Source organism: Sorex fumeus, unplaced genomic scaffold (genome assembly GCF_029834395.1).
Source record: "Sorex fumeus unplaced genomic scaffold, SorFum_2.1 ptg000044l, whole genome shotgun sequence".
Taxonomy (NCBI): Eukaryota; Metazoa; Chordata; class Mammalia; order Eulipotyphla; family Soricidae; genus Sorex; species Sorex fumeus.
This window is the reverse complement of record NW_026606101.1, coordinates 54,891,923-54,907,115: the sequence shown is the minus strand read 5'-3', so window position 1 is coordinate 54,907,115 and position 15,193 is coordinate 54,891,923. Positions and strand designations below refer to the sequence as shown.

The 15,193-nt window shown below is 36.5% G+C and overlaps 1 protein-coding gene across 1 annotated transcript in view; it reads right to left on the bottom strand.

Annotated features, from left to right (window-relative positions):
- LPP (LIM domain containing preferred translocation partner in lipoma) overlaps nt 1-15,193 on the bottom strand; it is a 758,624-nt gene that overhangs the window by 114,398 nt on the left and 629,033 nt on the right. Inside the window, exon 10 of the mRNA XM_056121924.1 lies at nt 13,421-13,590. Within this exon, the coding sequence (XP_055977899.1) occupies nt 13,421-13,590 (170 nt within the window). The remainder of the gene's footprint in view (nt 1-13,420; nt 13,591-15,193) is intronic.

The following is a 15,193-nucleotide window of genomic DNA, read 5'->3' as shown; positions in this document are numbered from 1 at the left end:
GAGAACACAAAGATGAATTCAACGTGTTTCCCTGCCTGCTCCATACACTTGAATATTTTTAAATCTGTGCCAGGATGTGTCAAAGATACAAATAACTATAAATTCCAGTTGTACAGTGCTAACCACAGTGTGAGAAGGATAAACACAAACTTTGCACATTCAGGAAGAGGCCACATTTATTTGGGGAAGTTCCAGAAGCTTTTAAAACTTGGTTGATAAAGATTTCCAATGATGAAGATTGGGAAAACTCAAGACATCCATGAAAGGAGAGTCCAGTTTGGTGAAGTGTTTGTGAATAATGTGTAGGAGAGAGGGGGGGAGAAAAGTGAAATATTTGGAGGTAGTTATTGATGAATTGGGCTGTAAAAGTAAACATGTAAGGATCGACAACCTGAACATGCATAAGGACCCTCAAGTTACAATTATAGATAGAGCTGGAGCGATAGCACAACGGTAGGGCGTTTGCCTTGCATGCAGCCACCATGGCCAACCCAAGTTCGATTCCTCCGCCCCTCTCGGAGAGCCCGGCAAGCTACCGAGAGTATCTCGCCCTCACGGCAGAGCCTGGCAAGCCACCCGTGATGTATTCGATATGCCAAACACAGTAATAAAATCTCCAATGGAGACGTTACTGGGCCCGCTCGAGCAAATCGATGAATAACGGGAGGGCCTTTACCTTTAGAATTATAGATAATTATAGATAAACTTCCACGGTCCTTGTGTAGAAACTCTGGGGAGTTTAGTACCTTATATTTGTTAATAAGTGTTTCTCAAAGTAATTGCAAAGCAGATGACCTCTGACATATTAAGGGAAAACAATCAAGGTTCCAGGTCACATGGCTTGCAGCCAACTTTTAGACTCAAGGAACTCCCAATGTGGCAGCAGGCAGATTACATTCCAGAAATGGAAATGCTGACTAATATTTCTCCTCTGCTAATTTAATTTAAGCAATATTCTCCTTTGTCAGATTTTGTGACTGTGTCCCTGGCTTTGCCTTGTACAGCTGGTTTCCACTCAAAGTCCCGCATCTCAATTTTCTGCGCAGCCTTCTGTGCCTCTCCACAAACACTGAGATAGCCATTGACATAGCCATTACGGAAGAAATGCTACTTTGATTCTGTTTGTGGGAAAGATGAGCCCAAATAAATGGGTTGAATGCAGAGCAATGCCTGGTCAAGACGAGAAAGATATTACTTTATTTCTTCTTAAAATAACTGGCTGCTTCACATTAGGCCCCCCGAATTAAAGACAAGAATCATTTCTAAGAGTCTTAAATTTGCTTTCCGGTTAAATACAAATTTTAAGTTCTCTCTTTGTGGCCCTTCCCTCCATCCTTCCCTTCCATACCTTATCCCCATGCCTCTACCACATATTTTCCCTTCTAATTGGAAATATAAAGTTATTACATTTTTTTTCTCTTCTGAGGATATAGAGTAGTTCAGAAGACCCTAATAACATAGATTCCATGCTGTGACTGGGTAATTATCATTCCTTTATCCTTTAAGAGATATAAGATAAATATGAAAGAAAATGAGGAACAGACTCCTTCCCTATTTTCTTTCTATCCTTTTATCTCTAAAGTAGGAAGTTTACTGAATCACTGCCAACAATTCACTCAGCCTAATGAAGTGTATAAGTAATAGGATTAAATAATCTTAAACCATTATTACAGTGGCCTGATGCTGACATTCATCCAAACTCTGGCAAAAAGTAAGAGATGAGTTCATGCTTGATTTAAAAATAAACAAACTGGGGCAGTGGGAAGATTCTAGCATAAGGTTTCTGTGACATTTAACCTGGAAATCTGAGATGTTTCATCTTGGTTGGGGTTGAAGCAAACACTGTCCTATTTCTACACTTTGCAATCAAAATTTGTGGAATTCAGCATTCTGGGGGCATGTTCCTCTGGACTCCGAACCACATAAGGTTAAAACCTTTTCAGGTCACTCCCAAGAAAATTTGTTCTTTGAAGGTTTCACCTAGGCTCTCTGCTTCTGGAATATTAATATCATATACACCCTTATTGGGTTGATAAAGCCATGTTAAGTCTTCAACATCAGAAAATAATATATTTTGGTACAAGGACTAAAGGAAAAAGTTTATGCAGCTAGGCCTCTTTCTGGTTCTGGGTATACTCTTCATTAAGTTAGTGTCAGGATCATCTAGAGTCTGTAGTAATATGGTGAGCAATAACCAAGATCAGCAAAGGGCTAGGGGCTATTTGGGGAAAAGAGCTAAATAAATACCATTAGCAACAGGCAGTGCAGGAACTAGTCTACCTTCACTGAAAGTCTTGTATAATTACAGGGTGATGATATGAATGCCTGTTAAAGTGAAAGGTGCTTTCCAGAGCATATCCAATGGCCAAATCATTTTGCTCATGAGTTAATTATCCCTGTAAAGTTTCACAGCTTTCTTGACTTGGAACATTTGTTTCTTAAAAAGTTTACCTACTACAACAAAAACAAAAGTTTTGTGGCTTCTCTACAAATATTTTTCCTGTTCTATTTTCTAAACCTAAATATGTGATTTAAATTAAACATTTACAATTTAGATTTTTCTCTAAGAATAATCATATTCATTATCCATACTTATAAACTGCCATCTTAAAATTTTGAGTGGAAAAGTCTAAGAAAAACAGGACACAATGCTATCATTTAAAATTAAAAGACAATGGAAACACTACTATAAATTCTTTTAGAGATGAATAATAAAATATAAATGAAATGCATGGATACTATATAAAAACAATAGCTTTCTCTGGGAACATGATTAGGAACAAGTAAATAGGCAAATTTAACAAAATTTCTAATGTTTTTTTCAGCTTTTTGGAGGTTTTGATTTATTTGGGGGGCACAGTGTGTGTGTTGCCTAGGTATTATGCCCGCTAAGTGCTCAGGAGTCACTCATGTTGGGGCTTGAGGAACATATGTGAAGAAGGGGATAGAGCAACCTGGGTTGGCCCTATACAAGGCAAGCACACTGTCCACTGTACTATCTATGGCATGTGCCCTAATATTTGATTTCTTAAAGTGAGTCGTGGGTACATGCAATTTAATCCTATTACTTATTAACATTTTAATACATGGATTCAAGTGACTATAAATTCAATGAATATTTTTTATGTCTATAACTTTTCTTTTCATTAAAAGGTTAAAAGATCAAGAACATTATTAATATAACATTCACCATATGTATAACTAGATTTAGAAGAAAGACGTATTAGATTATTTTATCCTTTTAAGTCGATATCTTAGGGCTGGAGTGATAGCACAGTGGTAGGGCATTTGCCTTGTGCACAGCCAGCCCGGCTGAGCCAGGTTTGATTTCTCCGCCCCTCTTGGAGAGCCCGGCAAACTACTGAAAGTATCTCACCAGTATGGCAAAATTTGGCAAGCTACCCGTGACGTATTTGATATGCTAAACACAGTAACAAGTCTCACAATGTTACTTGGCCCGATCGAGCAAATCAATGAACAACAGGAGGACAGTGACAGTGAAGTAGATATCTTGTTTTTGTAAGTTATTTTTGTTGATTGAGGTTCTGTGATTTACAATACTGCAATGATGGTTTTCCAAGTGCAACACCGCAACCATGACCGATATACCCACCTCCCTCCGCCAAGGAGCTTCAGAACCTTACCTATCAACTCCACCCCATCCTCTACCAAATCAAAAATGCATATCTTATTTTTATTCCTATTTTATTTACAGCTTGTTGTATGTCATTGTAGTTAATTTTATTTGTAAATAGAATGTGTGACAACTCTCATTAAATGCCCCCTTTTACTAGGTCTTTTAAAAGCAATATAATAAATTACATTAAATAAATTACATTAAAAGGTTAGTACTATTGACCTATATTGGATATAATAACTTGTAATTGTTCATTATGTGGTATTCAATTACCAATATTTCATTTAGGATTTCTGCATTTGTGAAAGCTAGATTAACACAGAATTTTCTATGGGGGAAATCTAGGTTATTAATCAGGATCAGGCAGCTTTATAAACTTATTTGGGAAATCTATTTTCTCTTACTAGTCTGAAAGTATCACAAGAAAATTTATGTTCTTAAAGATCTAAAAAATTCTACAGACAAAATTTTCTGGTTTCTTTTCAGGTAGTAGCTTGGAATTTCATTTTTTTTTTTTTTTTTTTTGCTTTTGGGTCACACCCAGCGATGCACAGGGGTTAATCCTGGCTCTTTCACTCAGGAATTACCCATGGTAGTTCTCAGGGAACCATATGGGATGCTTGGAATCGAACCCAGGTTGGACGCGTGCAAGGCAAATGCCCTACCCGCTGTGCTATTGCTCTGGCCCCTGAACTTCATTCTTAAGAGGTTATTTATATTGTCTTCCTTTCTATTTTATATCTGTAAAAATCAAAGTTTTACATGATAAGTAGATTTATATAACTATAAATGTAATTAAATTCACTCTATATTTATGCTAAGAGCCTCTTCTCTTCACACTATGCAACTTTTGTTTCGTATTTTTATCATTCCTAGATGTGTCTTTAATGATCTTTCCAAAAAACTAATTCTTGGACCTAAAGATTATAGACTGTATTAGTTTACAAATAACTTTTAATTAGACTATTAATTTTTAGGACTTTTTTTGTTCAGTAGATTTCTAAGTCAATAAATTTTGACATGTTAAGTAAATGTTCTTCATCTTGTTGCAATGAATTATCCTAGCTTTACTTGAAATTCAGCTTTGGCCGCATCTCATTCTTGTTATGCAGTGTTATCACCACTACTTTCTAAAAACTTTCGAACCCAAGATTGTGCTCGTTTTTTTTTATGTTTTAAAGACTGCTTGCCTATGTTTTATAGATTGTTCCATTCTACTACAATGTGTAAATATACTAGCAAGAGTACATTTTTTGGTTCACATTTTGTTATCTTTTTAAGTTTCCGAGGAGATGATAAGATCTTTTGGTTTGCACTAACAATATTACTAATCGTATTAATAACTAAACACTCCTATTTTTCTAAAAGACTAAAATAAATATTTAGTTTTACAAAGATTATAGGCTTACCATCATCAAAATTTTTATGTTTTAATATAGCGATATGTTAAGAAAAGTTTAGGTATATTATAGAGGACTAATATCCATCAATAAAACAATGTCTTTGACCTAGTTGGTGATTTTCTTTTGAATTTACACTTTATTTTCTATTAATATTACAGCTACAAGGTGACTAACATTTCTTTAGGTCTGAATTTATAATTTGTAACTTTTCCTTTCTATTTTCAGCTATAACTTTTTTGTTCATTGTTTATCAGCATTTCATTTTCTATTTTATTTCATTCATACTTGTCTTCATTAATAGATTTATGTGCTAGACTTATTTCTTGAGTCAACTTCTCCAGAAAATATAAATAGGTGCTATATATTTCTTTTTAATATTAATAGAATATTTGAAACAATCTTTACATAGAAAACAAAGTCTGATATAATGTTATGCAACAAAAGCAGGTACTTATTAGTGTAATGGTATAATCCCACTATATTTGTTTGTGCATATGTGAGAGATAGCAATCACATGTATATAGGTGTTTGGTTACATATATGAAAATACAATTACACATGAGTCTATGTAATAGAAAAAGTTTATGATAGAATACTGGAACAGTTACACAGTTGCTTTTTCATCAGTTTCCCCCTTTTTCTCTAATGAGCATGTAAGAATTAAAAACCATTCTTCTAAAAACAAATTCTGTCATGAGAATAATAACAAATTGAACATTTACTTAACATGTCAAACATTTAGGGAAAAATCACATCTGTCAAACCCAGAAATTGACTATAGACAGTTGACATTAATATAGAAAATTTCAAACAGGAAAATAGTTTTTTTTAAAGTCCTAGTAATAATAAATAAAAATTTTCAATTATTTGCTGGATACATGGCAAGAATGACACTTGGAAATCTAAAACTACGTTCAAGTGATGGGTGTGATATCCACAATCTGAAAAACCATGCAAACTGACTGAAATAAATTTTTTACACTGGAAATGAAGCCATTATAACTGTACTTGTTTCCTAGGAGCAGTAGTGGCTATCAGGATAAACATAAAAGTGTTCCAAAAACTTGAAAACACTAAAAAAGTAGTTATTATTGTGATTATTTTTAACTGTAAAAGATAATACAGCATTCAAATCTGAGGCATTTTAGAGAAAGCAACATGTAAATGTTGAATCACTGATAACTTTTCTTTGTCAGTTCAATATTTCAGGTTTTTCAATATTGAAAGGCATGATTCATGTTAAAAGTGTGGAGATAGAAGGTGATGATTACAGGAGGCTGTCAGTATTTGTAGAGTCTTAGGAAGTTGAACATCCGTTTTAGGAGCATAGAACGGACCGAGCAAAATAGTACAAAGTGGAAGATCTATTTTTTCAGTCTCTGTTTTATATTTTACTTGGAATATCAAAGCCCTTATGAAATGAAACAAATAATCTTTCTCGGAGAGATAGCACAGTGGTAGGGCATTTGCCTTGCACGCAGCCAGCCCGGCCAAGCTGGGTTCAATTCCTCCGCTCTTCTTGGAGAGCCAGAGAAGCTACCAAGAGTATCTTCCCCGCACGGCAAAGCCTGGCAAGCTACCCGTGACGAATATGCCAAACACAGTAACAATAAGTCTCAAAATGGAGATGTTACTTGTACCCGCTCGAGTAAATTGACGAACAGTATTCAGTGTTCGGTGTCTATTTTATAAGATACTAATAGGTATGATAGCATGCAATAATAGGTGCTCGGGAATACTGTAAAATATGAAAGACTGTACAAATGGGAAAGATAACTATGCAAAGTAGAGAGCATGGTTAAGTCTGTTGACAGACTATGACAAATGTTCACCTTTCTTCTACCATTTTTCTCCTTCTGGAGGAGTACCTATGGGATGGTGATACAACATTAAAAAGAGTATGTGTGTTGGGAGAGATGCTGGGATTATTAGTAGTAGAGAATTTGCACGATGCGTATTCAATCACTGTGTGACTGGAATGCAAGCACAAAAGTTTGTAACTCTGTAATTGCACCTCATGGTGATCCACTAATAATAAAAAAAATTTAAAAAAAGAGTATGTGTGCCTCTGTGTGTGTGTGTGTGTGCGTGTGTGTGTGTGTGGTGTGAAAGAGAGAAAGAAAGAGAGACAGGCAGACAGATACACAGATAGACACCCCTACTCCTTGGAGATGAGAACAGAGAGGTGGACAATTAGGAAAAGGGTTATTCGTATGGATTTTTTTTTTTTTTAGATTTATTCCAAACTCTCAGTGCCCTTTATAACACTCACATGAAGCTCAGGCCGTAACTGTTATTAAAGTGTTTTATTGGGAAGAGAGAACATATATTTTTTAAAAAGCCCACAATTTCTCTGCAATGTACAACACCTACCTCTTAATGTACCTTGAAAGGGTAGAATGTTTTAAGTGTAACAATGCAGTTGACACAAGGGAGCAAAAGGTCGCTAGTGAGTTGGCCACTAATGCATGAAATTCAGGGATGTTAAAGTGTTTACTCTCCTGTGGAGCTGGTCTCCTACTTCCTGAAGCTTTTAAATCACTCGGATTTGAACTTTAATAAAAATATCTGTACCAACTTCCACCGGGAAAGAGTTAGCTGGACTTCATCTTCTCTGAGTAAGAGTCTGATTGAGAGGGAAAAAGAACCTTGGCTGCCATTTCATCTGAAACACTTAGGTGCTAAGTCTCAGTGCTCGGGGGTTCTTTTATAAACCTACATTATGAACAAACCTGACTCATTAGGGGCAGTAGGTCACATAAGTGGGAGTCATTTCTGCTACCCTTCATGCTCAGATCAACAGAAACATTTTCTTGTCTTAAGAAAATCGTGAACATTTTCTTCTGTCCTCATATCCCTTCTATGACATCTATTTATTTCAGCATTTCCATAGTAACTGCAGCTATGAAATTACCACAAACTTAAGAATTTTTTAATTGTGTCAAATTATGCTAAGGGAAAAGCAAGATAGTAATGTTATTAATCAGATTCAAACTTTATATTAGCAAACAATTTCATGATATGTAAAATATAACATTTGTTTATTCCATGTCTTTACAAGAGAGGGAAATAACTGAAATTTTCATGAAATAGACTTACTCATATTCAAAGATTAAATTATTTATCTAAATTTATGCAGCAGTACAAGACTAGAAATATATATATACACATCTATTTATTATATTTACATCATTTTATATGCCAAGGATGTCTACTGTTCCCAATCTTAATCTTTCATATATACATATATAAGAATAATCACAACTAAATTTCTTAAAGATGTATCAGCAACATATAAAATCTCATTAATACTTCCAATAACTATATAAACTCATATTAAAATAACTCTTATGTAATTCACTTATTAAATTGATTCAAAATAGATGTCTTCATTAGTGGATAAGTTATAGTCTAACATATGGTCTCATCTCTGGATATTTATAAATTGGAAAAATCTTTCTTAAGAGAGCTAGCAAGGGGCCAGAGAAATAGTACAGTGGGTACGGCATTTGCATTGCACATGGCACTCAGTTTGATCACTGGCACTCCATATGATGCCCCGGAGCCCACCGATAATTATCTCTTAGTGCAGAGCCAGGTGTCAGCACTGAGTAGTTGGGAATGTCTCAAAAACAAAAAGAGAAGAGAGAGAGAGAGAGAGAGAGAGAGAGAGAGAGAGAGAGAGAGAGAGGAAAGACAGCAAAATTTCTTTAAACTGCCTCAAAGTAGAATTCTTAATATAAATAAAATATGCTATGCAAGGAAGTAATTCAAAATAAAAATAGAAACTTTACTCATTTATAGGCATATTATTGACCCTGTTATGGTCTGGACTGATAGCACAGTGGTAGGGAGTTTGCCTTGCACATGGCCGACCTGGCCAATGCAGGTTTGATTCTTCCGGCCCTCTCGGAGAGCTTGGCAAGTTACTGAGTATCTCGCCTGCACAGCAAAGCCTGGCAAGCTACCCATGACGTATAGGATATGCCAAACACAGTAACAACAAGTCTCACAATGTTATTTGGCCCGCTCGAGCAAATCGATGAACAATAGGAGGACAGTGACAATGTGACAGATTATGGGCTGGAATACCAATATCATAACCAATATCTATCTAGTGACAAATGGCTTTATAATATAAAGTGTAAACAATGTAAAGATAATACATGAAAAGCTAAAAGTGAACATCAGTAATGGATAGAAATAATGTATATTATGCTGTAGTTACGTAATCATAATAACTCAATCAATAAAGTAAAGCATATCTAAAAGTGTTTTGTGGGGTTGGAGCAATAGGACAGCAGGAAGGGTGCTTGCCTTGTATGTGGCAGACCTTTGCTAGGTCCCTGGCACCCCATATAATCCTCAAGCCCATGAGGAATGATTCGTGATTCATGAAGACAGAGGTAGGAGTAAGCCCTGGACACTGCTGGATGTGGCCCCCCAAAAAACCGTCTGCTGCAGAAATGTTCACTGAACAAAACTGGTTTAGTTTTACTTAGGTATGAACAAAGATTTAAGAGTCCACAGGAAAATATAATCACAGATAAAGGAAAATATTTTACTGATATGTGTCCATCTAAAATTATGTAAAAGGATCATTTCAATAAGATTTTAAATTTACCAGTACTGAACCAATTTAAACAAATACAAGTTAAATTTATCTTAGTCTCAGACTACTAGACTTAAATCAGTTTCAGATATGATGAAATATGGAAATAATTGATTTAATTAACCACAATATTTATTCTTTTTCTTTCAAGGAAAACAATTTTTTTAAAGCATAGACTGAGACTGAAGTCCAGGTTTTCTATGCTTTTTAAAAAATTATTAACTGAAACACGGAGATAGACCCTTATAAAGTTGTTCATGATTACGTTTCAGTCCTACAGTGTTTCAATACCCATCCCTCCACCAGTACACATTTCCCAACACAAATCTTCTCTTTTTTCCAGGTTGTCTATCAGATATCTGTTTTCACCACAGAAACAAGTGGCAATTTGACCAGATGACATTATAGGTATTTAACTGCTACAAGAACTTTCATTCAAAGAGAGTTACACATAGTCCTAGAGTCGTCTTACTAGAAACTTATCTTTAAAACAAACTCATTTGATTTTATTCTCCCAGCTTGCTCGAACTCACCACCCTCTCTAAGAAAATTCATTGATTTTCTAGTGTGGCAGCTTACTGGAGTCACAAAAGTTCAGAAGAAATTAAAATGCTAAAACATCCACATGAGGGCTTGAGGGCTATGCTGAACTCTGAAATCAATATTGAACAAGGGTCTTTGAGTAAAGCTTAACTGAATTCTGATAAGAATTAAATTACATTTTCGAGTCACCATGGATAGATCTCATTAAAGAGAAATCTTGATTCAAGGTGCTTATGAGGGAAAGAAGTCAAAAAAGGATAGTAAGGATTTCCATCGTATGCATTTACCCAGCTCTTCCAAGGTTGTGATTAAATATATTCCAGATAGTGTTCTTTATCATAAGCGGGGTATAATAACAGGCAACCAAAGCAGACGGAGCTGCATCCTGAAGAATCACTGGGCTCTTGTGCATGGAATAGAGATCAAAACCTGAGCCCACACATTGCAGAAACCTATAATACAACTAGATTAGACTTTTTTTTTCAGTCTTTCACTCTCAGGAGAGTTAGAAAAGCTTTTTTTTTTTTCTTTTTGGGTCACACCTGGCAATGCCAGGAGTTACTCCTGGTTCATGCACTCAGGAATTACTACTGGCGGTGCTCAGGGGACCATATGGGATGCTGGGAATCGAACCTAAGTCGACTGCGAGCAAGGCAAACGCCCTACCTGTGCTATTGCTCCAGCCTCTAGAAAAGCATTTTTAAATGAGAGATAGGTATGTCTCAGAAACCCCAACCCCACAAAACATATAAGAGTGTTCCATTTAGAAATAACAGTAAAGGCAGGGAATGGGGAACGGGGGCCTGGCTTCACCTTGCACGTGTAAGACCCTGGGTTCAATATTCAATGGTGCAAATAGAGCAAACAAAAAAAAGTTAAGACCGGCAAGCTACCGAGAGTATTCGATATGCCAGACACAGTAACAACAAAGTCTCCAATGGAGACGTTACTGGGCCCGCTCGAGCAAATCGACGATCAACGGGAGGGCCTTTACCTTTTTTAAGAAATGCTAAACAGGCCAAAATATCATTTATTCATTTTGCTACCATTTGCTAGCATTCGTTCTGGTATCAATCCCTCGGCAAGCCTTTGCACTTTAGTTTATTGTCATAGACCTCTTGGATGGAATTCTGAAGCCCTGTCCAGTTCTAGAGATGAGGAAATGGGATCTAGAAAGATCAATTAACTTTTCTATGGAAACAAAGCATAAAGTGATAAAATCAAATTCAAACCCGTGGTCCTCACACAATTCATATGTTACCCAGTATTGTCCATATGATTGCTAAATCATACCCTAAGAGGTTTAAAGAAAAAATGAAGAAGGATGCCACATAAGCATCACTAAATTTTCAAAAATCACAGTCGAAAAAGGGATGAAAAGAAAAAGAAGTACAAAACCAAAATAGTCTAAACTCACAGCAGAGGAACAAACAGTCCTAGTTGTTCCTATAGGTTCTGCTGATCTCCCTGACTCATAGTTCACTGCAATTAATAGTTTCATAGTGGCACTCTAAGTCACTGAGAATTATAGTCCACACTGTCGGTAAAGGCATGGGACTTTGTAATAATTTTCTTTTCCACAGATTTCAATGGGTGATGCTTGCAATGTTTTTCCTCTTCAAAGAGGTAATCTTTTTTTCACTAGACTTCTCCTGATCCGAAATTGCTTCTACCAGAGCAACAGGGCACCACACGTTGGTGTTTATGCAACGTGGTCTCTGTAAAGAATATGGAAATGGATTTACAAACAACCTAAAAGAGTCTTCTCTCTCTGACACTGAGAGAACATAAACTACCTTCTTCTCAGCATCTTTGCATTTTCACTTCTGAGAGGAGCTGGATAAAGAATCTTAAGATTCTTTACCCAGTTTTAAGATTATGTGATATTATAATGATGCTACATGTGATTAAGTGACCTTTGAGAAGGGAAATAAAACTGAACCTAAGAGATGATGCAAAATAGCAATGATCAAATCCCACAAAATCTTAATCTATAAGAACTTTCAGATCTGTGGTTAAGAGTCCTGGACTGACAACAATGTGTTAAAGCTGTCAGGTTATTGCAAAATATCAATGAGATCAGAAACTTCTGCAGTAATCTTGAACTGTGGGGTAATCTTTAAAATTTGTGTAACACCTATTATCTTATACCTAAGATTTCTTTTATCTACTTTTATTAGATATTAAGGGTTAAATAAATCATTCTTCTTTTTTGTGGGTTTTCAGATACTACATTCTCTAGTGCTAAACCAAGCGATAAAACTTACAAAAGACACAAAAGACATTTACTTTATGATTTTTTTTTAAAAATATGTCTACTAATAAAATTGCTTTACAGAAAACAGCTTAATGTATAGATTCAATTAGCTATGTAAAGAGCTAAGGTCATCACCCTATAAGAATTGTCACTCAGCTAGCTATGTTATTAAAATATAGTTGCTGGAATTGGCAAGATAGTACAGTGAAGGCTCTTGCCCTATGTATGGTCCCCCAAGGTTCAATCTCTGGCACCCCATATAGTATCCAAGCCTGCCAGGAATAATCTCTGGATGAAGAGCCAGGAGAAACCCCTGAGCACCACCAGATGTGGGCCAAAATCCAAAAAGTAAGTAAAAATAAACAAACAAACAAACAAACACAGTTGCTGTGTTCTTTAAAACAATTATTAGTTCAGAGAGCATCGCCATCCATTCAAGTCCAAGCTGCTTTATAATAAAAGGCTTCTGTTTGCACCATTGAAAAACTGGTCATGGTAGGTAAGAAACATTCTAGAGAGAATGGAGGTCATCCAAAGGGACCAGGAGTTTGACAGAGCTTTGACAAATCCAGAGACCCTGAAAGCTCCTATATAAATACTGGCAACTTTAAATGCAAAATAAGACCTAATTATGGTAGATTTAGTTCTGCTACTAGGAAAAACTTCTGATGCTTCATTGGGGAACATGCTATCATGTACACACATGCTTAGGAATCTGCAGGGTGAGGGTTTTTTCAGTAGACCATAATTGAATGGAAAACTTATGCCAACACACCTTCCCAGCTTCATATGAACACATGGAAAAATTAAGAATCGGCCTACACACACACACACACACACACACACACACACACACACACTTTGAAGTCTGGAAAGAAGTAAAGTTTTTGCCTACACCGCTATCTCGAGTGATTAGCATTTGCTGTAGGCATCTTTGCAAAGCATCTGAGGACTTTGTGAGAACTTACGATGTAGCAGGGCTCGCAGTAGGCTTTCTTGTCCAGTGCATAGAAGGGCTGCCCTCGGAGCTTGCTGTTACAGTTGACGCAGACAAAACAATCCACGTGGAAGACCTGATCCATGGCAGTACACCCGGTACCTTCCCCAACTACATTTTCTCCACAGCGAGCACAACGACCTGAAAGCAAAAAAAGGAGTTGATTGGCAAGAATATCTTCAATTCTTTTTGAAAATCGAACTGGGGATCGAACCCAGGTCTGCCGCGTGCAAGGCAAAGGCTCTACCTGCTGTGCTATTACTCCAGCCTGAGAATATCTTCAGTTCTTTTAATGAAGCCAACGTGGCAGCATGTGGTAAATTCAAAAGGTCTGCAGCATCCATAGAATCACCACGACCATCCTGGCTACCATTCTCAAGCTCACTAGTCTCCTCACCACTTAACTGTAGAAGGGCAATGTGATGGAGATTTTAAACAAGTCACGTGAGGAGTTGACTCATATAGCAAAGTCCCACTGAAAGTGGCAGGGTAGAAATCAAGCTAATTCACATTGAGGTCAAAGGTCTGTCTGTCATGTCAGATCATCGGAGGACAGGGAACCTAAGTCTGGATGGCAGGAGTGGGAGGCATAATAGTGCCTTCATTGGGTCAGGAAAGTCTTTCTCCTTGGGCAGCCTATGTGACAGTTACTTCTTTCACCAAAACTCTGGCTATAAACTCTCCGCATCCACCTCTTGGTGATGGAAAGATCAAAACATAATCCCTTCTCTTTCTACCCAGCTCTGACTGCTAGAAAGTTTTTTCTCAGGGCAGCTATGATGCTTTCTCACGTGGCTACTGAATAGTATTAGTTCTGTCTTCTGGGGACTTATTAAACAAATCAGATCTCTTATACTCAGCAACCTTTAGGATATTACAGTGCAGTTAACATTATCTCCAATATCTTCTTAGCACTATACTTTTAACATTAATAAATCCTGTATCAAATCAGCATACTATACAATTTTGAGTCCTCATAGTCCCGAGTTCTGAAGAATTAAAGCATTCAGATTCCTAGGGCATCTGTACTACATATGGACATCAGGTTTAGGATTGGAAAATTCAAATCAAGTTAAAAAAAAACCTAATTTAAGAAAAAAATATTTATGTCAGTGAGGGGGATTGTGCTGGTTGCAATCTGTACCTATTTCTGGCTCCGTCATGAGAATATCAAGCCAGAAGTCATATCTACAACCATTTTCCTTTATTCCTTATTTTGCCAAGGCAAAAAAAAACCCGAACAAACAAGTAATTATAGACTAGTAGGAATCTCAGCAAGATCCTCAGGCTTTAACAGAAACGCTACAGCAAAACTTTGTGTTTCCTAAATGTCAGGCATTTTTCCTGCTGCTTTATAAATATTAATTCATTTATCACATAGGTTTAAACAACAGCCTATATTATGACTACCATTATCTCTATTTACAGATGAGGGAGCAATCACAAAAATATTTAATAAACAACCCAAACAGTCCAGCTTCAGCACCTACGGCCTCAACCACTATGCTCTCTTGCCTCTTGGTTCTCGACATCAGGATTGAACACAGAATTGATATTAGGGAGAAAATTCTCACAGAAGACGGCTTTCAGCACTCCGTCACATTAGATTGACAGCCATTTCACACTCAAAATTGGGAGGGCTAAATGTTTCAACTTGGGAGAAAAAAGGCAAATATATTTCTAATCCTGTCTAGTTGCATTCAGCCATGAAAATTACTTCTTCATATTCTGTTAAAGTTTGAAC